General features: G+C 44.5%; 3 protein-coding genes across 10 annotated transcripts in view; 1 reads left to right on the plus strand and 2 right to left on the minus strand.

The window, feature by feature from the left end:
* On the minus strand, positions 1–7,649 carry ugl (ureidoglycolate lyase). 5 transcript variants are annotated; one of them, XM_023959545.2, is made up of 15 exons: positions 7,380–7,649; positions 5,283–5,404; positions 4,991–5,209; positions 4,821–4,911; positions 4,643–4,719; positions 4,102–4,212; positions 3,455–3,514; positions 3,199–3,355; positions 2,784–2,982; positions 2,313–2,391; positions 2,151–2,243; positions 1,624–1,696; positions 1,467–1,534; positions 1,278–1,402; positions 1–993 (listed from the first exon to the last, which is right to left on the minus strand). In XM_023959545.2, exons 1-15 carry the CDS (start codon positions 7,387–7,389, stop codon positions 834–836), a joined length of 1,644 nt encoding a protein of 547 aa, XP_023815313.1. In that variant the 5' UTR covers positions 7,390–7,649; the 3' UTR covers positions 1–833. The 5 variants fall into 5 exon arrangements, with proteins under 5 accessions (XP_023815313.1, XP_023815316.1, XP_078810028.1 ...); XM_023959548.2 differs by having other exon boundaries at positions 5,283–5,426; positions 7,380–7,646; XM_078953902.1 differs by lacking the exon at positions 7,380–7,649 and adding an exon at positions 6,626–6,680.
* On the plus strand, positions 7,009–17,000 carry hars (histidyl-tRNA synthetase). 3 transcript variants are annotated; one of them, XM_011473163.4, is made up of 14 exons: positions 7,014–7,206; positions 8,083–8,411; positions 8,486–8,575; positions 11,532–11,651; positions 11,928–12,023; positions 12,112–12,237; positions 12,321–12,428; positions 12,499–12,597; positions 12,767–12,860; positions 12,966–13,093; positions 13,171–13,443; positions 13,520–13,636; positions 15,562–15,708; positions 16,461–17,000. In XM_011473163.4, exons 2-14 carry the CDS (start codon positions 8,307–8,309, stop codon positions 16,518–16,520), a joined length of 1,563 nt encoding a protein of 520 aa, XP_011471465.1. In that variant the 5' UTR covers positions 7,014–7,206; positions 8,083–8,306; the 3' UTR covers positions 16,521–17,000. The 3 variants fall into 3 exon arrangements, with proteins under 3 accessions (XP_004086544.1, XP_011471465.1, XP_020557429.1); XM_004086496.5 differs by lacking the exon at positions 8,083–8,411 and having other exon boundaries at positions 7,009–7,206; XM_020701770.3 differs by lacking the exons at positions 7,014–7,206; positions 8,083–8,411 and adding an exon at positions 7,657–7,728.
* The window catches only part of dnd1 (DND microRNA-mediated repression inhibitor 1), a 15,469-nt gene continuing 5,960 nt past the window's right edge, over positions 16,280–25,788 (minus strand). Inside the window, 2 exon segments of one of the 2 annotated variants that reach the window (NM_001164516.1) lie at positions 16,280–17,759; positions 25,559–25,691. In NM_001164516.1, coding sequence (NP_001157988.1) covers positions 17,224–17,759; positions 25,559–25,691 — 669 coding nt within the window. In that variant the 3' untranslated portion in view covers positions 16,280–17,223. 2 annotated transcript variants of the gene reach the window in all.

Raw genomic sequence — 25,788 nt, forward strand, 5'->3', positions numbered from 1 at the left:
TTTTTCTTTTTGGATTTTTTGACAATTAATATTTTTGATAACATTAAATCAATATTTACATCAATAAATATGATGCCATTCCTTCCAGAACACCCCAGATAAAATACAGGCTTGTGTCAGGAAAGGCATCTGGTGTCAAAATCTCTGCCAAACCAGCTGTATAAATCTGTGAAAGCTGATTGGCTGTGGTGACCCCTGAAGGGATATGCCAAAAGGTGAACAACAACAACTGTTTATGTTTTTGTAAATTGGGGCTCCAGCTCATGAAAGCTATGAAACCAAGGTTTTCAAAAAACTAGAATAATGTGGAGAAATAACCATTTACTTTTCAGTTTTTGGAGAAAGATAAAGACAGAGATTATGATCACATCAAATTATTTCAAACAAAGTATTCTCAAAATGATCTATCCATCTTCAATACTTCAACAGTATGGGAAGGGCCCAGGTCCTACTGGTAGAAGAAATCTGAATCTCCATCCAGATCCTCAGCAGAAGGAATCCTGAAGTCCTCTAGAACATTCTGCTAGAAGAAAGCAGAATTTACCAACACTAGCGCTGGACATTGCAGCCCAAATCCTCTGGACCTTCACTCTGGACCTCCAGCAGCTTGGATTCTGCTCCTCACCAGTCTTCCTCCAAACCCTTGGACCTTGATTCTGAATCTAAAGTCTTCCTCAGATTGAACCCAACTGAGACAACTGAACTGAACTGAACTGAACCAATTTAATGACAATCCAACTGCTTTAGTTGGAGTTTAGTTAGAGATACTTTACAACATTCATGTCCTGAATAATCTGGACAGATTTCTCCAGAGTACTCTAAATGTTTAAACGTCACAGTTTGGATGGCTGCAGAGCAGACTCCAGTTCAGTGCTTTGCCAGCTCAGGAATGTGTGATCCTGGTTCAGGTAGGATGTGAGGAACTCCGGAAAGTTTCTTTGAAGAACCACCTCCAGGAACATGTCTGCTGCCGTGTTCAGCCTTTGCTTAGACCTGAAAAGACAGGACGAATTACGTAAAAAACATCAATCACCGTTGTAGCATCTTCTTTGATGATTTAAACCACAAAAGAACATCTCAACAGGCCTTTACTTAATGGAAGTGGAGCTGAGCTCCTCTGTTTCCATCCGGGTACTGTTAAAAATCTGCCGTTTATTTTTCCTTTCAAATGTCTTATCAGTAATGATCAAAGATATAACAACAGGCTTCATGGAAAACCCACAAAGCATCTTCATCTTCACCATCGTCAGCCTCTCCAAGCAGGAACTCCTGCTCACCTGACGGAGTGGCATACAGCACTAAGCTCCACCAGCAGCTCCTGGATGAGCTCTTTCACCAGACGCCTGTTCACGACCCTGCTGCCATCCTCCAGCCAGGTCTGATGGCGGATCCACTGCCACACCTGCAGCACGAGACCCAGATCAGAGCGTCACTCATGGCGGTGGCAGAGGCGCAGAAGTTCTCACCTGTGACCTGGAGATCTCAGCTGTGGCAGAGTCTTCCACCTGACCTCTGTAGAAGAAGTGTCCTTTACCTGCAAACACAGGGTTCATCTGATCCCCCTGACATCGGTGGTGGATCAATGCAGTCTGGAACTACAGTGATGGACAGAAATGCTCTAACCTGATAACCAGGCATTGATGAAGAGGATCCCAACTGAGATGTTGTGCTTCAGACCATAAAGGGTGACCCCTCCCTGAGAAAACAGTTAACTGTGTTTTAGATATGTTGGTATTTTCAACTCCTTGCATCCTTGTCTGATGATCTCTCTCTTGCATGCCTTCAGAGATGGCGCCCCCATCCCTGTCAGATTCTTCTCCTCTTGGACATGTGAAAAAACATTTTCTTACAGCTTAAGCATAGATTCACACCAGGTGTGCCCAAATCTGCCAAAACCTGCAGGCAGGCCTTCTGCTAGTTTTCCAGAAACCCTGCCTTATCTGCTGTCTATTACCTGGATCAGGTGTGTTTAGCCAAAACAGGAGCTTCAATGACAGGATGGTTGGAAAACATGTAGGACACCGGCCTCCAGGCCTAGATTTGGGGACCCCTGATCTGGACCCTGACTCAGTTTTTGCTGATTGTTTACAGGTGGTGGCTTTGAATAAAGCTGTCTGTAAATGACTGTAAAAGTGCATGGGGGTTCTGACCGCAGGCATGCACAGGAGGTCCTCTGCAGTCACACAAACGTCCTCCCGCAACACATGCAGCTGGTTCTTCCCCTCAGTGTGGATCTGGAAGAGCTGTGCAGAGCCCAGCGTTACAACTCTGTTCTGACAGAGACTAAGACTTGAGAAGATCTGAAGAATAACCTCCTGCATGGGTCCAACCAGGTTCAGATCATACACCATGAAACCATCCACACCGGCATGGATCTCCAGCAGCTTCAACCTGGTAAACAGATGAACACCTCTCAGGGGTCATTATCCATCAATGACATCCTGCTACCCTGAGGCATTCCACGTGTGAAGATGGTGAGTTTGTCAGGCAGGATGGTTCATGACATGTGACATCACCATTGTCTCTTTGTTGTCACATTGGCAGAAACTCAATCATCTTCAGGCCAAAGTCAGGTTGCCATGGAAGCACCATGACGGATGAGTATCCGTGTCTGTGAGCTTACCTGTGATTATTCCCTGAAACACAAAGCTCATCTAAACCTTTAATTATCTGTAAAGGATCCATGTCAGAAGAATCATTTGTGTGGTGTAACCTGACCACAGCAGCAGCACCCCCCCACCCCCCCCACCCCCCCCACCCCCCCCACCTACACACACATTCACCTCCTTACTGCAGCCAGCACATCCCTATGGGGGCCGGAGAGGAGGTCCTGTGGCAGCAGAGCAGCAGCCATTCCCCCTGTGGCCAGTGCCCCCCGCTGATGGCATGTCTTCACCAGTAAATCCATGTAGCTGCGCAGGAAATGCTTCTCCATGTTGACGTATTTACTGCGATCGGGGAGCAGGAAAGTCCGGCGGTGACCTGCAGGAAACACTAGTCAGAACCACAACTCTCATAAGTAGAGGAAGGGGGTTGGTTGGTCAGTTTGAGGTTCAAAAGCATCAATTTAAACTCTTGAGATTCTTAAGATTAAATGCTGTTCTGTTGGACCTCCATTACCATTATGTTCTGGAGAAGATTCAATCCCAACCTGTCTTTCTCAGAACCGACAATACTTGGAACAGGTGGGTTACTCACCAAACTTGTTAACAAAAGAGGCGGAGTAATCCCAGATGCCACAGTTGAGGCCTGCTGAATGTTCTCGCAGCTCAAACAGAATCTCATCCATCTCAAAGGCAGCCAGTACGTTCTCAATCAGCACTGTAGCCTTGATGCTGCCTGCAGGAAGACCCAGCTGCACGTGCACGCCCACAGTCAGCGCACGATTCATGAATTCTCAAAAAAGAAAAAAACTGCTGCATTATTTAAAAAAAGTATCCAAACCAAACAGAACCTTCTGCTGAGTCCACAGAAAGATCTTGTTCCAAAGTCTGGCCTCCAGGAAGCTCTCCACCTGATGAGGAACACTTGAGTTCACGCCATTTCACAGCAGAAGTTGAGTTTGTTTTTGCTGCACTCTGCAGAAAGTTTGAGACTGCAGTGCCTTTCTTCTTTTCTCAAACCAAAAGCTTAGATCATGAATCAGGATCACCTTTCTGCTTCTGCCGTTTGCAGGTTTGAACACAAAACCAGAGTTCACATGGAAACTGCATCTCTGACTGACCAGTCCTGCAGGAACCTTAAAAGCTGGATGTAGCTAATGCATGTTCTCTGACCCTTCGCCACACACATCTGCCTATTGTGCAGACAATGACTATCTACAATTAATTTGAGATATGTACAACAATGCATTTTTGTGTGAAGGAATTTATCAATCTGGTGTTGACATAAGGATGACCTTTGAACATGAAGGTTTGCGAAAATCTCCAAAGCATTCAAAAAGATTTTCCTACATTTTTTAATGAGTAGTAATGTTTTATAGAATTCACCTTAATTAAGATGAGTAAATTGTGTGTGTGAGTGAGTGTATGTGTGTTTTTGTTTAAGGGATGTTTAATGTGTGTGAAGTGGTGTGTGTGTGTGAGTTCAAGTGAGTATTACTTTTGACAGGTAGAAGAAGGGTCCACTCTGGTTCTGGAATAGAGTCATCCCACAGTGAAACATGAGCAGCCCAAAGTCAAAGAGGGGACCAGGAACCTCTTTCCCCCCAACCTGAGGAAGACAAAGATGATGAAGATTCAGTTAGGGGCTGGAAACGTCTCAACCCTTACAAGGCTCCATTGCCAACATGAGTCATGTCAAACTTCTGATCTGCTCTTTGGGACGTAAAGGCCTTCAAATGAAGATTTTCCTCTGCTGCATGATTTAATTCTGTGTGGGTGCGTTGTGGATGTGTCTCTATATTAAATTGATCTTATTCATGAAGGAAACCTAATTGAAATTTAGAATAAAAGGAGGTTCCACCGCTTGCTTCATGAACTCTGTGTGACTCCTTACATAAAGCTTCTCAGCAGTTGGGGCTCAGACTTCAACAGGACCTTCTCCAGATAAATGTGGGAGTTCTCTTACCTGGCTCAAATGCATTTACACTCAAGGGGTTTTGGTAATGTCATTATGGGGGGGGGGGGGCAATTATGGTTACCATCATGTTGTGTTCCACCATGTTCCAGGCGCGGGGGCGGAGCATCAGCACGGGGGCTTCAGAGATGTGAGGAACGTCTGTTCTCAAAGAGGAAGGAGAGCAGCAAATATGAGCTGGCTGTCCTCCGATCCACTCCCTCCATGCTCCTCGGCTCTCTCAGACGGTCGCGGGTACTCACCCGGCAGCAGGCTCCTTACCGCCTGCACCACGGTGTGGATGCCCTTGATCTGGTTGTAAAATGTGGGGCAGTTTCCATCATCAAAATCTACCTGCGGGAACACGGGGGTTCTCAGGTGGGGCGCACACATCTGTTTGTGTTTGACTCTTCACACAGGTATAGAGAGGAACCTGTATGCCTTGAGCAGTAGACTGCAGAGCCCTGATGAAGCGCTGAGTATCACAGGGGGCCGTGTCTCCAACATCCACATGTCTCTTCTGGAGTCTGGGGGGGACAGGCAGCACCCCCCAGGAAGTGTCTGCCCTAATGTGCGCAGTGCTCTCCAGGAAGTTTGGGAGGTCCCCAGACAGATCCAGCTGAACCTTTCTGGATGCTCTGAGCTGCAGGATCTGATGGGCCGGAAGTGGGGAATGTCAGGGGAGACTTCTCAGTCCATGTGCTGAAACGGGCTGCATCTCTTACCTGATCCACATCCTCATCGAAGGTGGAGATCAGCTCACCCAGAAAATAGAGGCAGTCAGTGCTGAAGAGCTCTGCATACTCTGCATGCAGTCCTGGAGGAGCGGGTGACAGCTCCATGCTGACTGCGGGACAAACCCAAAGTGTCTGCAGTCAGATAGAGACAGGTCACCAATTCACCATGACTCTCAATGTGGGAGACGAGGTAAAGCAAAAAATCAATCCACACACACTTAAAACTGACACACCTGACAATCCTCCAACTCAGACGTCTTTCATTACTGCCACACAAACCCCAACCTTCAGTTTATGAATTTCTAACATCTGCAGTACTTCAAATCATCACTGGAGGCTGGTTTTAAAAGGGAGCCAACAAATATTAAAAAGTTATGGTTAAAATGAAGGTTCTTTGATCTTTCATTATCACAAATCAAATGTGTGGAAGAAACATTCATACAGTTTTTGAGCTATTTTTATTTTGGTTTTATTAGTGTCCCTTTTTCTCATAATTCCAAATGCCCCTTTAATTTTGACGTGCTCCTTGTAAGATGACAATAAAGCATTCTATTCTATTCTATTCTATTCTATTATTAGAACATGTTTCAATCTTAGAAAACCGTCATAGAATCCTGTGTTAAATGAAGACAAATCCTCCCAGATGAAGAGTATCCGTTAGTTCATGCCAGTGAACGGTCAGGAGTTCAGCCACCTCTGGAAACACTAACAACAGAGGCTGCACGGCCTTATGGGGCCAGGACTACAAAGTCAGATCAACTGATCATCCATCACAATCATTTAATTTTTTTAATAAACAAAACTGACAGGGACTAAAATGATACACTGTCAGATTTTCTTAGGACATAATCTTTCGGTAAAAACAAGGTAATGAAAAAATTTAGCAGATTTATCAAACTGAGGTATCTGTCATAAAAGATTAATGCAACAAACACTGGAGGCCTCTGCTGCTTTCTGCTCAAACTTCTTCTGATCGTCATCATTAGCAGCCAAACAGCTGCTGGGTTTTCCTGTGATAAGTTTACCTGCAGTGTCAACAGGGCAAAGCTGTTCTTCTTCTTTTACTTCCAAATCCTCAGAGCTTCATCTAAAGCGCGGTTTTCCTTTACAGCTACACGAGGTTTTGTCCTGATACTTCCCAACTGAATAATGCACATCTGAACTTTGCATGTATACAACATGGCACACAGTTTGTTTGTGAGAAAAGTTTAAAGTCCCTCCTGAACGGGAGGGGGAGAGTTTTCTGAGAGAAGCATGGTTTAAAGACAGCTAGTGCATTTACTATACACAAAATGACCCAGTCTTTGTCAACTTTATGAAACCAGTTGTACCTTGAAGATCTGACCCTGCTGAGGAGACACTCAGAGCAGCTCTCTACAACAAATTCTGAGCAGAGGAGACAAAATACAAAGTGTAGCAAAACAGAGAAAGAACTTTTTTTATGATAACCATATTTTTTTTAATGAATTATGGTACCATACCATACTTATACTTCTCATTGTTATAGTAAAGGGTCCACTGTGGAGCTCAATCACTGCCATAAAGGTGCAATTTTGTAACGTTTCTGGAACGGTGATAGAAAAGATTGTTGTTGTTTTTTAATGATGGCCGCATAGTCTTTCTTTCTCGCTAAAGGACAAGCTTGACATGTGTAGAAGAAAATGAGCTCAATGTTTTTATTTGTAGCTTTGTTTTGAAAATACAAAAAGGAAGTGAGGCTCGTTTCCGTTTCCGCTCTTCGTCTCCTGCCTAGCTAACGTTACAGAGGCTCTATTCGCTCGCGATTCCATTCGGTGTGTTCAGAGCAGCTGGATGAGAGACCATGGAAGACCGTGCACAGATCCAGGAGCACATTAAGACCCAGGGAGAGCTGGTCCGGAGGTTGAAGTCCGAGAAGGCGAGCAAGGAGCAGGTCAGCCGCTACACGTATACCGGCCGGCTCAGTGTCAGAAGAGCCGCCTGTGTCAGCGCTCAAAACTTCTCAGAATGCGTTCAGACTGAGTGGAGTTTAACCGGGGTTCCAACCCACAGTGTGCATGAATCAAAAACTCGGGTCTGGTTTGTGGATGAATGTCGGTTACTTACTTTGCTGCATTCAGGATGTCATTCCACTAAATGTTGTGTTCTGCCGCGTGCGTTATGTGAAGCGCAGCACGCGAACATAATTGCAGCCTGTGATCCTCCGCGAGCGGCCCACCACTTACTTCCGGTCAGAACTTACAAGGTTAATTGAGGACATTTAATTCAGCTCTTAATCTAATAAATTTTCTTCATCACTACAAAATTGAGAGAATATTTTGTGACGCCAGTGGTGCGCAGGCGCATCCCTTTCGGTGCAGTCATATTTAGTGCAATACTGATGACGTAGACACGCCGCATGCGCAGAAACGCAGGTGATGTTTCGACGACGCCTCAGACCCACTGCGACAGTAAGGTGACGTTTGTGGACACGAATATTGGTCAGCTGACCTTACCTGTAGTTTCCTGAGGCGGACAGGTCCACGTGGGTGTGACGTCACAGGGTCTGCATGGACCTGTGGACTTCTCACCATAGAATAATCTCAGGAAATGTCCTGGTGCTTACAGGACACTACCTGTTTTACAACAGAGACCGGGTTAACTGTTTCAAGTTTGTTTGTATGTGTGTATTGTCAGTTTGTGTGTGTGTTTGGTGTATTCCCGTGTGTTTGTGTGTGTTAAATTGGAGCGTTTTATTGACTTGCTGCATTTCATGTTCTGTCCTCCCTGCTGTGATGATGATGCTGACGCGTCATGCCCCGCCCCCTAGTGCTAGGGTTGCTTACCACTTTTCTCCTGTTCTTCCTGCTTGGCCCGGTTCTGTTCGGCTCACCACGTCCCTCATCATCCCCTGCTTCACCAACGGTGGACTTCTTCTCTGGGCTGCCGGGTCGGTCTGGACCATTGGTACCTCTGGGTATCCCTTCCCATGATGCACTACTGAACTTTTCGTGGGCTCTTTTTTTTCTGCCCACCGTCCTCTGTTGAACCACCATGCTGGCCCTGCCCTGTGTCCGTGCCTGTTTTTTGCTGCGGGCCTCTCGGGTGGCATCTCGGGCCCGCCTCCTGCACCCTGCAACTGTGATGACGGTGGCTCAGGTAGGCCAAGGATCCTGCAGAGTGTAGCAGAGTCAGCAAAGGAATCCTCAGATCATTTCCTTGTTTCTGTGCAGATCGATGAGGAGGTCGCTAAACTGCTGCAGCTGAAGGCTCAGCTTGGAGGAGAAGATGGAAAACACCAGTTTGTCCTCAAAACACCAAAGGTAGGAGCTCTGCTGGATCCCCCTGTGCTGTCGGTTCTTACTGAACAGCAAGCGAGTGCTACAAGAAGATCGTGACTTCTTTCAGGGCTGGCAGCAGGTCGCACAGAGGGAAATCAGGATGGGTGTAGTCAGTGATGATACTAGCCACTCTGCTAAGGCAGCGTGACTGGTAAATTACCTAAATTACTGGGGTTGTAACGATACACATAGTTAACGCGAACCGTTTCGGTAAGGCAGTTTTGGTTCGGGTCACTTCTGTGCCGTTTCGGTATGATTTTTTTCTTTTTTTCCCCCCATATGCATTGTAACAACACAGCTACTTTGTCACTCGCAGCGGGGAAACAAGAGCCAAGCTGCTAACTAACTAGCTGCATTGACTGTCCTTGCCTCACGCTCCACCTGCCCTCAAACAGTCTCAGAGAGAGAGAGTAGACAGAGAAATAGATGACCGTATTTTCACAACCATAGGGCGCACCGGGACACTGTCTCAGTTATGGGGGATTTTTCAGTCTTTGACACATACAAAAGGTGCACCGGGTGTTAAGGTGCGGGCACGTTAACGCCCCGTTCGGACCCTTAGAGCAGTGTTTTTCAACCTTTTTTGAGCCACGGCACACTTTAACCCTGACAAAAATCCCGCGGCAAACCAGCATCCAAAAAAAAAAAAAAAAAGCAGAAATTCATGGTCTGTATTGATCGACAGCCCCCCCCCCCGCGCGCAATCTCACGTGGATTTTTGTGATAATTGTGGCAGAAAAAGCAGGAAGTTGCGGCTGTTTTTACTAAGAGATGAACCACCAGCTAAAGACGAGCTCTAGCTGGTATTTTTGTTAGAACTGAGCGACTTTATCAGCAGAATTAAGAACAAGGAAGTGAAGACTTTAACCACTTCTGATTGGTCAGACTGATGACATGTGATTAAGTCTTCAAGAATGATTGGCGGAGACAGTTAAAGGGGCGGGACTTTTCCTGACAGTTATAGCTGCAGCTAAATCGCGGTACCGTGATTCTTATCAAAATGTCTTTAATAGAATTAAATAAACACAAAGAAAAAGTCATTTTAAGATCTTTTATATTCCTAACTACTCGGTGTTTTATCAGGGCCTGTTTGGATGAACAAAGAGCTGATTTCCTGGAGATGGAAAATGTTTTTAGATCAGTTAATGAGGGCAATTTCTCCACGGCACACTATTGTGCCGTGGCACACTGGTTGAAAAACACTGCCTTAGAGCCTCCAGAGTGGGTTAAAACGGAACTGGTCTCTGTTCTTTTAGAGGAAACTTTTTTTCTTTTTTTTTTACTGTTCTCCCTAACTGAGTAACACAAACTGAATTGCGCGCTCACAGACTCACTTGCGCTCAGCGCCTGACCCCCCCCCTCCTTATCGTTCATGCGGGTGCGTCTGCTTTCCTCCTTCTTACACACGCGCTGACGAAGAGATGGCTTAAGCACAATCACAAACACTCAATGTGTTTAAAAAATGCAGCAGGAGCAAACCTGAGTTAATTTTTATTTATTTTTTCATTCACAAAACAGCATCTAAAAATCCATCAATCCACGTAGCTGATAGCTGCAGTTTAAACAGGGTTTCAGCCATTTTGTAAAGAATGTTGTGGGGACCTGGGACTTAGCCCGTCACATGCCGCTAAGACTCATGGGAAGTGTTGATTCCCACACCATGAGTTAGGGAGCTGTGAAGAGAAGTGACACTCATGTTGTTACAGTTATAGAGGACAGTCAAAGCAAATATGTTGTCTTTCTTCACACAGGAGTGGATGAAATGTCGCTGTGCTCACCCTCACCTCATTGAATCTGTTGAGGTTTGGGACATATATGAAGGACTGGCATCTTAGTAGTATAACCAGTTCTACAGCAGTTACAGCCACATCTGATACTGTTCTCCCCCTTCCTCATGCTGTCTTTATCTATGCCCCCCAACTACACATGAGGCACACTGCCTCATAGGGCGCCCCTTCTGTTTGGAAAAAAATAAAGACTTTCAAGTGTGCCTTATAGTGAAAATACGGTACTCCATCTCCTTTTCGGCATTAAAACACACGAACAGCGTAACAACATGAAGCTCACTTCTCTTCACAGCTCTCTCAGTGATGGTGAAGTTCCACACTTCCCATGAGTCTTAGTGGCTATAGTCCGGGCTAACCCCCAGGTCGCCGCAGTATTAACTTTGCACCGAGGCGGAAGTAATGTTAGCCGTGAGTTTCCTCCGAGACGCTATTAGGTGACGGACAGTAAGCATGTCAACATGTGGCTAATGCAGACGCAGACAGTATCCATAGTCTTTGGTTCCTGGCAGCTAATAGTTTTTCTTATTTTATTACACAGATCACCTACATAAGTCAGTTTATTTATTATGTAAAACCAATAAATGCATTTAGTAAGTAATTTGTTTTGTGCCTTAGTTTTTTGTACCATTGATAGATAGATAGATAAAAACTTTATTAATCTCTCAAGGGACAAATTCAGGTGTCCGGCAGCAAAACACACACAGCATATAACAATAAAATTATAGTTCATAAAATAGCCGTTCATATCAGGCAGATTTGTTAAATAGCAGTACCGAACCGAGCCCTGTGAAATTCTGAATCGAACCGCATTTAGATTTTAGCGCATCGTTACACCCCTATAAATTACTGTCAAAAGTATGAATGAATCAGAAACACTTAAAAAAGCAGAACCCACCAGATAAACCTAATTTATTACTTTCCCACTTGCAATTGGCATCGCAGTGTCATATTAAAGACCAGGAAAAATCATCAACAGAGGCGGTGGACGCCATATTCACGTGCGAATCGTGTTGGGTGTGAACGTATCATTATGTTTTGTGCTGAAAGAGTTAACATTGTTTCCATAATATATAGTTGAAATAAGTACGTTAGCTATCTTTGTTGACACACATCCATCTCTGGATTCTTAGACCGTCATCTTTTTCTGACAGGGAACCCGAGACTACAACCCCAAACAGATGGCCATCAGAGAGAAGGTCTTCAACACCATCATCAGCTGCTTCAAGCGCCATGGAGCAGAAACCATAGACACCCCAGTTTTTGAGTTGAAGGCAGGTTTCTGTTTCGCTGCAAAAACTCTATCTTCAAGTGAAAAACGTCTTTATTGCTAGAAAATGAATGTGATTTTTGAAGTGTCAAAGGAAGATCAGTTTGATGGTATTTTTTGTGACAAAAAGGTTTTTTCAATGTCCAAGAGTTTCTTTTTATGATGTTTATTTTTGTTATTTTTTTATAAAGTACTGAAGAGTATTTGAGTTTTTAGCTGGGTTTGTCTTGTCTGACGCTGCCGTTGTCAAACAGGAAGTGACGCGTGTCTGTTGTTGCAGGAAACCCTGACAGGGAAGTATGGAGAAGACTCCAAGCTCATCTATGACCTGAAGGATCAGGGAGGGGAGCTGCTGTCCCTCAGATATGACCTCACCGTATCCTGCAGCGCTGCCTCCTGCAGCTGTGCTCTGACATTTCCAGCTCCCCCTCAGCTCCGTGCTCTCCTTAACCCTCCCGCTTCAGGTTCCCTTTGCACGATACCTGGCCATGAACAAAATCACAAACATCAAGCGCTATCACATAGCTAAGGTCTATCGCCGTGACAACCCAGCCATGACCCGTGGACGCTATAGAGAGTTTTACCAGTGTGTAAGTGGTCCTCAGGCGCACACATGGTCCTGACCATGATGGTCCAGGTGTGATGGTTGGCCACGCCCCCCTGTGTGTTTCAGGACTTTGACATCGCAGGTCAGTATGATGCCATGATCCCAGATGCAGAGTGCTTGAAGATCGTGCACGAGATCCTCAGTGAGCTGCAGCTCGGAGAGTTCTGCATCAAGGTGAGGGGTCGATTCAGATGAACGTTCAGATCAACAGACCTTCCGTCCTGAACTCCTCCTTCCATCGCAGGTCAACGACAGACGAATTCTGGATGGGATGTTTGCTGTGTGTGGAGTTCCAGACGAGAAGTTCCGCACCATCTGCTCCACGGTGGACAAACTGGATAAGGTATGGAGAAAAGTCATGGATGTTCAGTCATCCCTTCCCACTGAACTGCTCCAGCCTCGTGTTTCAACACTGTTTATCGACACAAGAAACTCCCCTGAACGTCCTGATGGAGCTGATCTTGTGTTTACATGGGATCTCCTCCAGATGATGCTTCTCGTCTTTCCTGCAGATGTCCTGGGAAGACGTGAAGAAGGAGATGGTGAATGAGAAGGGCCTCTCGGAGGAAGCTGCAGATCAAATTGGGGAGTACGTGAGCATGCGGGGTAAGCCTTCCTGAGTCACCACCTTTCATCTAGTTGGTCTGAGGAGAAGAATATCTGAGGAGAACCTTCTTGTTCTCTGTAATGACGTTGTACTGTTGGTTGCAGGCGGGATGGACTTGGCAGAGCGCCTCCTGCAGGACCAGAAGATGTGTCAGAATAAGCAGGCCTGTGCAGGCCTATCAGACATCAAGCTGCTCTTCAGCTACCTGCAGCTCTTCCAGGTCACAGACAAGGTGCTGCTGCAGTTGCCGTGGTTCCTGCAGACCTGCTGTCCGCCCCTCTGCTGAGCTGCTTCCTTCTGCTCCTCTAGGTGGTGTTTGACCTGAGTTTGGCTCGGGGTCTGGATTATTACACCGGGGTCATCTATGAGGCCGTGCTGACTCAGGCCGGTGTGCCCCCCCTGGCCAGTGACTCCCAGAATGGGGCCAGCTCAGAGGAAAGTGCAGGTGTGGGCAGTGTGGCAGGCGGGGGCAGATATGACGGGCTGGTAGGAATGTTTGACCCCAAAGGCAGGAAGGTGCCGTGCGTGGGGGTCAGCATTGGCATCGAGAGGATCTTCTCTATCATGGAGCAGAAGGCCGAGGTGAGGTGACCACCCCCGATGCAGGAAGATGCTCCGAAGTTAGGCCCGCTCGAACTTCTAATCCTCTGCACTCCAGGCCTCTGCAGAGAAGGTCCGAACCACAGAGGTGCAGGTCATGGTGGCGTCTGCTCAGAAGAACCTGCTGGAGGAGAGGCTGCGGCTGGTCACAGAGCTGTGGAACGCTGGCATCAAGGTGTGTGGCCACAGAGCTTTACGGAGAATTCTAACGAGGTCATGTGATCAATTTTCCACTTTGCAGTCACTGCCATCGAGGCAGGAAGTGATGTCATGTAGTTGTGTTGACAAAAATTAACAAATGGGCGGGGCCATCTGGCTGCAAGGTGATTGACATGCCAGTTAAGGCTGAGCTCAATGGTCAGTCAACTGGCCACGCCTCCCAGGAGTGCAGCTTTAGTGAGTAAGCCCTGGCTGCAGCCTGCAGAACGGCTCAACGTAGTGGAATGCTGGAACGCTGAGGAATGTGAACACGCTGTGGAATGTTAATTTGATTCATCTTCGTCAGTGCAGTTGTGATTGCATGAAAGGGGAAGAATCAGTGGAGCACATTTTGTGTCATTGGTAATTGTATGAGGGAGAAAGAGAACAGAGGGGAAGAAAATTTGAATGGTGCAATGTTTTTTATATCACTCAAAAAAATGATTCAAGCCCCTCTTTCATGTAACACAATAAAATTGTGTTTGTTTTATTTAAAAATATTTATTTTAAAAGAATGTATCTACATTTAATTGACCTAACACAAAATGTATTAATACTTTCCCCTATAACTCCAGTAATCCATAATAATTGAGTTCAAGTAAGGGACATGCTGTTGAATGCTGTTTTCCTGTTTCTCTTTATTTATTTATTTTGCCGTCTTACGGCTACAATTTTTCACCTATTTTAACCATTCAACTATTAAAATGTTCAACTCCTTCGTCTGATGCCTGGTTTGACTTTTGGTCCTTCAAATCCTTCGACTTTTCAAAAGTGAAAACTTTCGTTCGTTTTCTCCACGTAAAAAACGTACTGTGGCATGAAATCGTTTCAACTCGGCTTCTCCCAATAAGACGACACGACGAGCCTCATTCATGTAAATAATGAATCTATTTGTTTATACCGGCGGCTCTTTAACATCACTACAGTGTTAGCTCACTGGATAAGTTAGCAGGTTTAACATGCAGAGGTTCTGAGATCAAGGCTGGCTTCAGACCGCTGTTGCATGTTTTTTTCCCCTTGCCTTTCTTGATAAAAATTAAGTTCAATTGACTCAATTATATTTCGTTACATGGAAGAATTTTCTTTGAGGTGGGGTTACTCATATTTATTGGATGGAAATCCTGCCCACAATTAAATTGAGTTCATCCAATGAGTTATTTTTTTGAGTCTGTGAGGCCAGACAAAATTTATTAACTCCCTAATACATGCACATGGAAACTTGTAAAAGGCATAAGAAGACAGCAATCACTGTATAAATTCTCTAATTCAATTAAATATTTTTTTTAATTTAGCGCCAATTCGAATTACAGACGTCTCAATGGGCTTCATACCGGTAATTGTAAGGTAAACATACAATGAAAAAGGGATCATGAATACAAAGAATGCATTAGGATTAATACTAAACTTGAACAAAACAGATTAATCTAAACTGATATTCCTGCCCTTAGACCCCCCCCCTTCATGGTAAGGAAAAACTCTTTAAAAACCGGTAGGTGGCAATATTGCACATGGAAACTTGTGAAACCAAAAAAGAAGACGGGCTCAGCATGGGCGGGGTTAACATTCCACAGCATGTTCACATTCCTCAGCGTTTCAGCATTCCACTATGTTGTGCAGTTCTGCAGGCTGCAGCCAGGGGTAGTTGGCTTTAGTCGTAAAAGTAAAGTTAAACAGCATGGTTCATACACATAAAACAAGACTGAATTTAAAACGTTTAAAAAAAAAATGTAAACAGTAAAGACATCTGTGGGGGGGGGGACGTCAAGGATCAATGTTGCTACACGCACAGAAGATGCTGTCAGTCTTCATGTGTAAGCCCCTGTTCCCACGGCAACAGCAAGCTGAACAGGCGCTGGATGCAGAGTCGTTTTTAACAATTCTTTGATGCTTTTGTTTGTCCAGGCCGAGGTTATGTACAAGAAGAACCCAAAGCTGCTGAGCCAGCTGCAGCACTGCGAGGAAGGGGGCGTCCCGCTGGTGGCCATCCTAGGAGAACAGGAGCTGAAGGACGGAGTGGTCAAACTGCGCGTGGTGTCAACCAGAGAGGAGGTACGGCACACCCCGCTGCACATCACACGGGCATGTGAGAGCTCCAGAGGGGCAGTACACAGACACTCTTGTCCTGAAACAACCCACTTCTTAAAAGATGCATCTCAAAAAGTTAGAAAAAAACAAGCAAATGCAGACGTTTCCTGAACCCGTGTGGTTTGAGTCAGTAGATACAGTCGTGGAGAAGACTGCTGTCTGGACAGATGGGCAGAAGGCAGTCATCGACACCCTTCACAAAGAAGTCAACCCACTTAAGATCATTGAAAGCATGCCGCTTCTTCACAGAATGCTGTATCCACGAATATAAACAAAGAATTGAGTGGTTGAGAGGAAAAGTTCACCAGCAGAAAAGCGGTTTAACTGCAACCTTGAGGAGATTGTCAAGAGTTTTGGGGAGCTGCATCAACGTCCAAGAAGCCTCTTGGCACGGCCGCGCAGAAGAACTGGACTGTTACTCTTATTGTTGATCATTTAGCTTCACTCTGTGTGAAGCTGTGGCTCTTGAACCAGAGTGAGAACTCTTGAAGCATCAAAGATCATCCATCTGTAGTTGCGTTGCTGCGTTTGTCATGAAAGCAGAGATTTAATTTTTATGGGTCTGGTGTGTCCTCCATCTGTGCTGTAGGGGCAGATGTGACCCTTGCAGTCATCAAGGTGGAACATCGTCTTACACCTCAGCTGATGATGCCTTAGCTGCTCAGCTCTGAGCCACAAACTAATGAACAGAGCTCATTTCTGCCATCTGTCCGCAGGTGGACATCTCCAGAGCCGATCTCATCGCTGAGATCAAGAGGAGGACGTCTGAAGCCTAACTCCTCCCTGCTGCCCAACTCCAGTTTTGTACAGCATCCCCCTGGCCCCCAGTTGTCCTTGGAGCTCTGTGGTTCTGATGTGGCCTAGAAAGGAGTTCAGGCTGCTCCTGCAGTCAAGGCAGATGTTTACCTGCCTGGTCCAAGAGTTTGCTGCACATGTTCATTAAAGCTCTCGTGTCCAAAGAGTCTGTGTTCTTCCTGAATCTGCAACCAGAACTGAAGCTTCTAATGAAAAAAGGACTGATGGACCAGAAATGGAGGTTCCTTCCTTCATGTTTACTGCTGCAGGTACTATGGCAGTTCTGGTGCTGGTCTGGTCCAATGCTGGTTATGTTTGTTGCTGCTCAGGCTCTTTACTGCAGTGGAATCTTCTCCATCAGGGTTGATAACTGTAACATCTGGCCTCTGGCCCTGTCTGCTGTTGCATTAGCACCACTTGCTTTGAAAATAATATCTGTGCATTAAACTCGTAATCTATTACATGTGTATTTTGTTTTTGGATGTGTGATGACAAGCTTCTTCTGAAGGTCTACAGGAGGACTGTGAGCTGTGGTGGTGCGGCTACACAAAGAGGACGGCGTTTCTTTTGGATCTCATTTACTTCAAACGAGGAACACTGAACAGTAGAAAAGCATGCAAACACACTGCAATAACTCAACACCCTAAAACATGCAGGAACAAAAACACACAGGCACTAAAATGTTCAGGCGCTCAAACCGCTGCTGCACAACTTCTGCAGGACCTGCTGGGCAGCAGCCCTCCTGGCCTCCTCCAGCATGGTGGACGTGCAGTGTCCTGGTAAAATCATGACGAAGCCCCTGAAGGTGGTGGGGGCTCCGGGGACGTGCACCTTGTAGGTGAAGTACAGAAATCCATCTGGGCCGGCGTGGCTAAAAAGCATCTCATAGTGTGGATCCCCCCACCCACTCGCCTCACTCAGCTTCCGCAGCAACAGCACCGGGGACACAGAAAACATGACTTGTCCCCTGGGGGGAGGAGAGGTGCCTTTAACATGAGTATCATGCTGTGTGGGGGGCCCACCCACAGCTTTACAGAAGGCTGTGGGGACTGCGGGAGAAGCCAATCGTGGGGGCAGCCGAGGGGAGGTTTGGCCTAGGTGCTTCAGGGGGGACGGCAGCAGGCCTTTAGGAGCTCTCTGAGGAGGGGGCTTGTCCGGGTTGGGCTTCTCTGCAGAGAGCCACTTGATAGAGATGTCTAAGCAGAACTGCTTCTTGAACTCTGGAGAAGGAAACAAGACGCAGAAGCTCAGGACAGAGTCACAGATGACGCTTTGGAGCCTTCAGCAGAATAGGACTGTAATACGTATCCAAATACTCTATGTTTGCCATCTGTTCCCAAAAAATAGAGTGTAAATATTTACTTTGGGTCAAAAAAAAGGATGTAGGCGGCCACTAATTGTCCAAGTTATCTCACTTAAGATAAGAAAGGCCTGTAATGTTCATCATAGGTAAACCTGAACTATGAGACGAAAAAAAATCCAGAAAATCCCATTTTATGAATTTTAAAGAAATTATTTGTAAATCATGGTTGGAAAATAAGTATTTGGTCAATAACAAAAGTTCAACTCAATACTTTGTCATATACCCTTTGTTGGCAATGACAGCAGTCAAACATTTTCTGTAAGTCTTCACAAGATTTACACAAACTGTTGCTGGTATTTTGGCCCATTCCTCCATGCAGATCTCCTCTAGAGCAGTGATGTTTTGGGGCTGTCCCTGGACAACACAGACTTCCAACTCCCTCCAAAGATTGTCTATGGGGTTGAGATCTGGAGACTGGATAGGCTACTCCAGGACCTTGAAATACTTTATAAGCCGTCACTCCTTCACTTTATGTGGCCCGCGAGAGCATAAAAGGTTTTTATTTCTTAAAATTATTTTTTTTTAGTTGATTACATATAATTTATGTGTAGTTGCATGTGTAATTATTCAATGTTTGCAGGTCTTATGCAGGGAAATTGTTGTCCTCAAACCATCAGTTGGATGCAAGGCTGTATGCACCCTTTTTTTGTAAAATGTTACACGTGTAATACATGTTCTTTCTAGCTCAGTTTTATGTTATTTTTCTTCATTCACTTGGACACTTTGATCGTGGGTTTTAATAAGCGGACAAAATTTAAAAAGGATTTATGCTAGAGTAACAAGCAAACATATGTTTTCTATGCAACTGTAACAAATAAATAAGTTTAACATTAAGGAGTAGGTACATTTATCAGGGCCCGCAGGAGCAGTGTTGAGTCTTTCCAGATTTGGAAAGATTTCTGCGCCTTTCAGAGAAAACGCGACCCCCCCCCCCCCCCCCCGCCGCATCCTCGAAAAGTCACCAAAATGGTCACACACCTTGGATAAATTGAAACTGAATTTTCCACAAAGTCAACGTCACCCCCCCCCCCCCCCCCCCCCCAAAGAGACGATGACATCACGGCGAGCGATCTCGTAAAAAAAAAAAAATCAATTGGCCGAAAAAAAAGATTTCAAAAGTTACAGTTACGAAACCAAAACACACGTGACGTGTCGGGGATATCTCAAGAAAATGTTTTGAAATCATTATGGGACAGCCACACGACCTACGGCTTGGCTGTCATTTTTTGGCGAACTCTGAGAATTGCCGATTTTTGTGTTTTTACGCAATATGGGAAAACGACACTTTTTTTTGAGCGATTTTCACGAAATCGCACACACATTCTACAACCATCAAAGTAGTTTCCTTGACCTTTGACCTTGGGAAAAGGCGGCCATCTTGAATACAAAAAAAAGCACCTTTAGTACGCGAAAACTCGTCCTAGGGATTTTTATCAATCTTCTTGAAACGTCTCGGGCATCAATTGCAAGCTCCTGTGTAAAAAATATTGGAATAAGAAGTTGTAGATTTTGAACGGCGTGCGCGGGGCGAATTCGCAACTGTTGCGATTTTAGCCAATTCACACAATTTTTATCGGATGTTGTGAAAATGAAACATGCGATTTCCTGGCCCAGAGTGCACAAAACGATGTAACATACGACAAGATTGATAAAGGAATGTGGGCTTGGAGAGAAAAAAAAGGTAGAAAAATGCTGACTCGGACAAAAACAAAATCAAATTTTTTATTTTTTTTTTCAATCGGCTTATGAAACCAATATAACCTTGTCAGGGATATCCAAACAAAGTTTTAAATCATTACGAGATGGCGACATGACCTACGGTTTGATTGAAGATGGGCAGTGAGGGCAGCGGTGCTGCGTAGAGGTGGGCAGCGATGGCATGGCAGTGGTGCATAGAGGGGGGCGGCTGGGACGTGTAGCGCGTGTGGGCCATACAACGCCGCTTGCTAATTTGATTTTTAATTACATTAAGTTACAGGTATGAGTTAAACTGAACAAAAATATAAATGCAAAACTTTTGTTATTGCTCCCATTTTTTATGGTATGAACTCAAAGATGTGAAACATTTTCCACATACACAAAATAACCAGTTCTCCGAAATATTGTTCACAAATCCGTCTAAATCTGTGATAGTGAGCACTTGTCCTTTGCCAAGACAATCCATCCCACCTCGCAGGTGTGCCATATCAAAGATGCTGATTAGACAGCATGATTATTGCACAGGTGTGCCTTAGACTGGCCACAAGAAAAGGCCACTCTGAAATCTTTAGTTTTGTTTTATTGAGGGGGTCAGGGGACCCAGACAACCAGTCAGTATCTGGTGTGACCACCATTTGCCTCATGAAGTGCGACACATCACCTTCGCATAGAGTTGATCAGGTTGTCTATTGTGGCCTGTGGAATGTTGGTCCACTCTTCTTCAATGGCTGTGCGAAGTTGCTGGATATTGGCAGGAACTGGAACATGCTGTCGTATACGCCGATCCAGAGCATCCCAAACATGCTCAATGGGTGACATGTCCGGTGAGTATGCTGGCCACGTAAGAACTGGGATGTTTACAGCTTCCAAGAGTTGTGTACAGATCCTTGCAACATGGCGCCGTGCATTATCATGCTGCAACATGAGGTGATGTTGTTGGATGTACGGCACAACAATGGGCCCCAGGATCTCGTCACGGTATCTCTGTGCATTCAAAACTCCATCAATGAAATGCACCTGTGTTCTTCGCCCATAACATATGCCTGCCCATACCATAACCCCACCACGACCATGGGCTACTCGATCCACAACATTGACATCAGAAAACCGCTCACCCACACGACGTCACACACGCTGTCTGCCATCTGCCCTGAACAGTGTAAACCGGGATTCATCCGTGAACAGAACACCTCTCCAACGTGCCAGACGCCATCGCATGTGAGCATTTGCCCACTCAAGTCGGTTACGACGACGAACTGGAGTGAGTTCGAGACCTCGATGAGGACGACGAGCATGCAGATGAGCTTCCCTGAGACGTTTCTGACAGTTTGTGCAGAAATTCTGTGGTTATGCCAACCGATTGTTTCAGCAGCTGTCCGAGTGGCTGGTCTCAGACGATCTTGGAGGTGGACATGCTGGATGTGGAGGTCTTGGGCTGGTGTGGTTACACGTGGTCTGCGGTTTTGAGGCCAGTTGGATGTGCTGCCAAATTTTCGGAAACGGCTTAGGAGACGGCTTATGGTGGAGAAATGGACATTCAATTCCCTAGCAACAGCTCTGGTGGACATTCCTGCTATCAGCATGCCAATTGCACGCTCCCTCAAAACTTGCGACATCTGTGGCATTGTGCTGTGTGATACAACTGAAGATTTCAGAGTGGCCTTTTCTTGTGGCCAGTCTAAGGCACACCTGTGCAATAATCATGCTGTCTAATCAGCATCTTGATACGGCACACCTGCGAGGTGGGATGGATTGTCTTGGCAAAGGACAAGTGCTCACTATCACAGATTTAGACAGATTTGTGAACAATATTTCGGAGAACTGGTTATTTTGTGTATGTGGAAAATGTTTCACATCTTTGAGTTCATACCATAAGAAATGGGAGCAATAACAAAATTGTTGCGTTTATATTTTTGTTCAGTGTATATCTGGCCCTTGTCTGGACAGCCACTATGCTGAAGTGGCCCTCGGTGAAATTGAGTTTGACATCCCTGATCCAAATGCTGTCTAGCAAACTTTAGACAGGTCTGCACATGTACTGGCTTTAGCAGGAGGACATGGCTGGCCCTGCAGGATTTGAGTCCCTGGTGTCATAGTGTGTTACTGATGGTAACCTTTGTTACTTTGGTCCCAGCTCTCTGCAGGTCATTCACTAGGTCCCCCGTGAGGTTCTGGGCCTCAGATGGAGGGAGATTATCAGTGATTGCAGATTCAGTCTTCCCAGCCTGGTGCAGGTCAATAAGTTTGTTTCTGGTATCCTTAGACCGCTCTTTGGTCTTGGCCATAGTGGAGTTTGGAGTGTGACTGTTGAGGTTGTGGACAGGTGTCTTTTATATAGATAATAAGTTCAAACAGCAGTCATTAACAATTAACTAGCGAAGGACGGATGATCTTCTTACAGAAGAAGTTACAGGTCTGAGAGAACCAGAAATCTTGTTTGTAGGCGACCAAATACTTATTTTCCACCATAATTTACAAATAAATTCTTTAAAAATATCAGACTGTGATTTTCTGGATTTTTTTTCTCATTTTCTTTCTCATAGTTAAGGTAAACCTTTAATCAAAATTACAGGCCTCTTTCATCATTTTAAGTGGGAGTACTTGTACCATTGCTGGCTGACTAAATACTTTTTTGCCCCACTGTATGTCCAAAATTGCAACTCAGGCAACATAAGTATCACTCCTAAAATGCAGAATAATATTGGATTTTCAGTGTGTAAACTAAACGCAGCAAATGTGCTAATGTCAAAGTAAAGTGTCGGATTTTCGTAGTTAAAAAAAATGAGACTTTAGTTTACTGAAAGAATTTCTAAAAAACAGATTTTTGTATACAGTGCTCAGCAGAAATGTGTACACCCTATTTAGAAACTACTAATTTAATCAGTAGCTCAATGGACAGAGGAAAAATGTCCAAACTCTCCACAAGGTTGAGCTTTATTTAACACTTCTTTAACTCCATAACATGAAATTAAGGTTAATGATCCAACTTAGATCAAATAGTTTTCATAACCGACTTAAATTGGTTGAAGCAAAAATAAATTTCTTCCCCTTCAGTATAGAGCAGTACATTGTTGAGTTCACGATACCATCAATGAAATGCAGCCCCACCACACCAGCAGCCCCACATAAGGATACTGCCACCGCCATGTTTCACTGTAGGCACCATGCATTTTTCTTTGAAATCCTCACCTTTGCAACGCCATACAGTTTTAAAACCATCAGTTCCACAAACGGTGATCTCTTATCACTCCATAGTATTGAGTCCCAGTAGTCTTCATCTTTTTCAGCATGGGCCCTAGCAAATTCTAGACGTGCTTTTTTGTGCATGGGCTTTAGGAGAGGCTTCCTTCATGGATGATAACATGCATGCCATTCCTCTGCAGTGTACGCCATCTCACCAGGAGACTCCTGTTGAAATTTTAGCTTCGGTGGACGGCCTTGACCAGTGGTGGTTCTACACTAAATTACTCCCTAGGCGAGTAAGCCCCCAAGCCCCCAACCCCACTAAACACACACACATACAAATTTGACGATATCCTCTTGTGTTCCCTATCTATTTTTATTTCGCAATTTTACACAAAAATGCATGAATTTTCTAAACTTTTATTACAGGGGTGTCAAACTCAGTCCCACAGGGGGCCTTGAACCAAAACACACTTTAGTTTGCGGGCCGAACAATATAAACATTTATTGAACACACTAAAGCTAAACGTTTAAACCTTTATAACTGAACTTTCTGAACATAAATATTAATAAAAATAGGAACATTAATCCAGAATAACTCAAGTTAAACCTTAAATAATGCATAATATTTTGCTCTCCATAAAAATATATTCTGTCAAAATTATACAAATATGAACACGCGGCAGAACAAAACAAACAAAGCCTGTAAATATTAATAATTAGAAATAACAAATCATATAATTCCGTATTCTTTGCTCTTTTATCATTATTTTTAGAGCTGGACTCTTGGCATCATTTTTAGCAATAAGTTCATTTCTGCTTGGTGTGTGACGTCCTGTGTGCGTGAAACGTGTCAGAGGGATTTGATTTATTTAAAAACCTCTTATTGTGAATATCATTTTTAAGTCTTATAAAACATTCAAAACTAAATCATAGAACTCATCACTGGGATTACTCCAAAAATATTTGTCATTTTTTTTAATTTTGTGCAACACCAACAGTAGGAATCCTCAGAAAACCTCCATCCTTTCATAAAAAATTATCTATTGTTTATTTATTATCTCAAATAGCGCAGCTGTTTTACTGACGTCAGTACCTGCTGTCTCCTGAATTCCAAAATTTCAGGGCTCTTTGGATCACTGACTGATTTGGAGCACATGGGTTTGTGCAGATAAATGCAGAACCCCTGTTAAGGTCCATGAAGTTGTGAAAATGACCTTCACGCATGACATCGCACCATCTCGTGCCGCAAGGAATACCTCTGCATCATTGGCTGCTGTGGGCATAATAGGAGATAAACTGATGATGTGGCCCCCCATCCTCCCCTGACCCTATTGGGAACCTTTGGAGAATCCTCAAGCAAAATATCCGTTGAGGGTGGGAAGCAGTTCACATCCCAAACAGCAGCTCTGGGAGACTATTCTGACATCATGAAAAGAAATTCAAGCAAAAACTCCAAAATCTCACAAGTTCAATAGACGCAAGAAGCTGCTAGAAAATAAAGGCTCCTTTGTTTTGTTTTGTTTGTAACTCGAGATAATAAGATGTGTTTGATTGGAATAGCTCTTGAGTTCAGTAAAGATGACCTCTAATGCATAAAAATTCATTTTCAGTTCTCAGGAATCTATCAAATGTTGTGGAACTCTGTTGTGCGTAATAATGTAGAACAGTGCATTTGAGGGTTTTTATTTTTAAAAACTACTATTAGTTTTAGGAGGTTTTGTTCAATAAAATTTATTATAAATTCTAAGGGTTAGAGACCTGAAAATTATGCTGACCGTGCTTGTATTGAGTATTTAGAAAATCATAGAATAATATTATTTGCATAATAATTTGGAACGCACTGAACTGTAAAATGTTACACAAGCTGATAACAAATTCCGCGATTGGAATTTTACATCCGTATTAGCATTGCATGCATATTGCTGCATTTCACCATTAATGTCAAGCCCTTAGAATACACAATGGTGGAGCAAACTCGATCCAAAAAACTGTGTCATTTTAACACTGCCAATGATAAAAACATATTAAAGAAGTTAGGAAATGCTGTAACCTCTATGATACTTCCATGCAGGAGTACAGAGACATCAAGAGAACAGACAACTGATGGAAGAAAATCAAGCAAGTTACTGGAAAGACGCCCAGGGACTAGAAAGCAAAATGAGAAAAAAAAGGGGGGACCTTTTTGCCACGGAAAAGAAGAAACTGTCAGGATGAAGTGGCGAGTCTGCTTGGAAGTATTACCAGATGATGTATTTTCTGGAACCCTTCGTCAAGCATCATCTAAGTATATATATGTATATTCCAAACATCTATGTCAGAGTCCTGTGGGTGTATCCAAATGTAGCCCTTCCTATCCGGCATTATAGTTCCAAGTATTCACAGCAGGAATAAATGCACAATTTAAACAGTTTTGTAAAGGTAATTAAGCCCATGATGCTTTCATTTTCCAGCATTCCCAAAGATGCTGAGATTGGCGTGTAAGTCAGCTCCAACGAAACTGTCAGCAAACAACCTGGTGGTGATACGGAACGCTGGGGACAAGTTTGTTACAGTCAGAAGCAAAACCGGCCAACCTTAATATGAACTAGACCGCAGGATTGTGGCAACCGATCGCTATGAGAATGTGCAACTTATTTTATTTAAATGTTCACACTCTCAAAAGATCATTTGGTTCTTTTTGTGCACAGCTGCTGTTGCTGTCTTGCACACTTTTTTTCTTAAATCTTGTGGTTTTTGGCCCCGCCCCCTGTAAACCCATGAGCTGTTTCCTACCTTCTCCCAGAGCCTTCTTGGCCATGGAGGCTGCATGATGAGAAGAGAAAGCAACAACGGCTGACACCCCCTCTATGCCAGGGCCAGCCTTCAAGGCGACACTCTCCACACCCGCAGACAGCAAACGCAGCACCTGGAAGTGGGGTCATGAACACAGCTGTAATTAGATCAGGTGTTTGCAACCTTTCCAGCCGGTTTCTCACAGACCAAACCCTGTAGGAGCAGCAAAG

The sequence above is a fragment of the Oryzias latipes genome, chromosome 10 (genome assembly GCF_053564925.1).
Source record: "Oryzias latipes strain Hd-rR chromosome 10, Olatipes_Hd-rR_3.1".
In the NCBI taxonomy this organism is placed as follows: Eukaryota; Metazoa; Chordata; class Actinopteri; order Beloniformes; family Adrianichthyidae; genus Oryzias; species Oryzias latipes.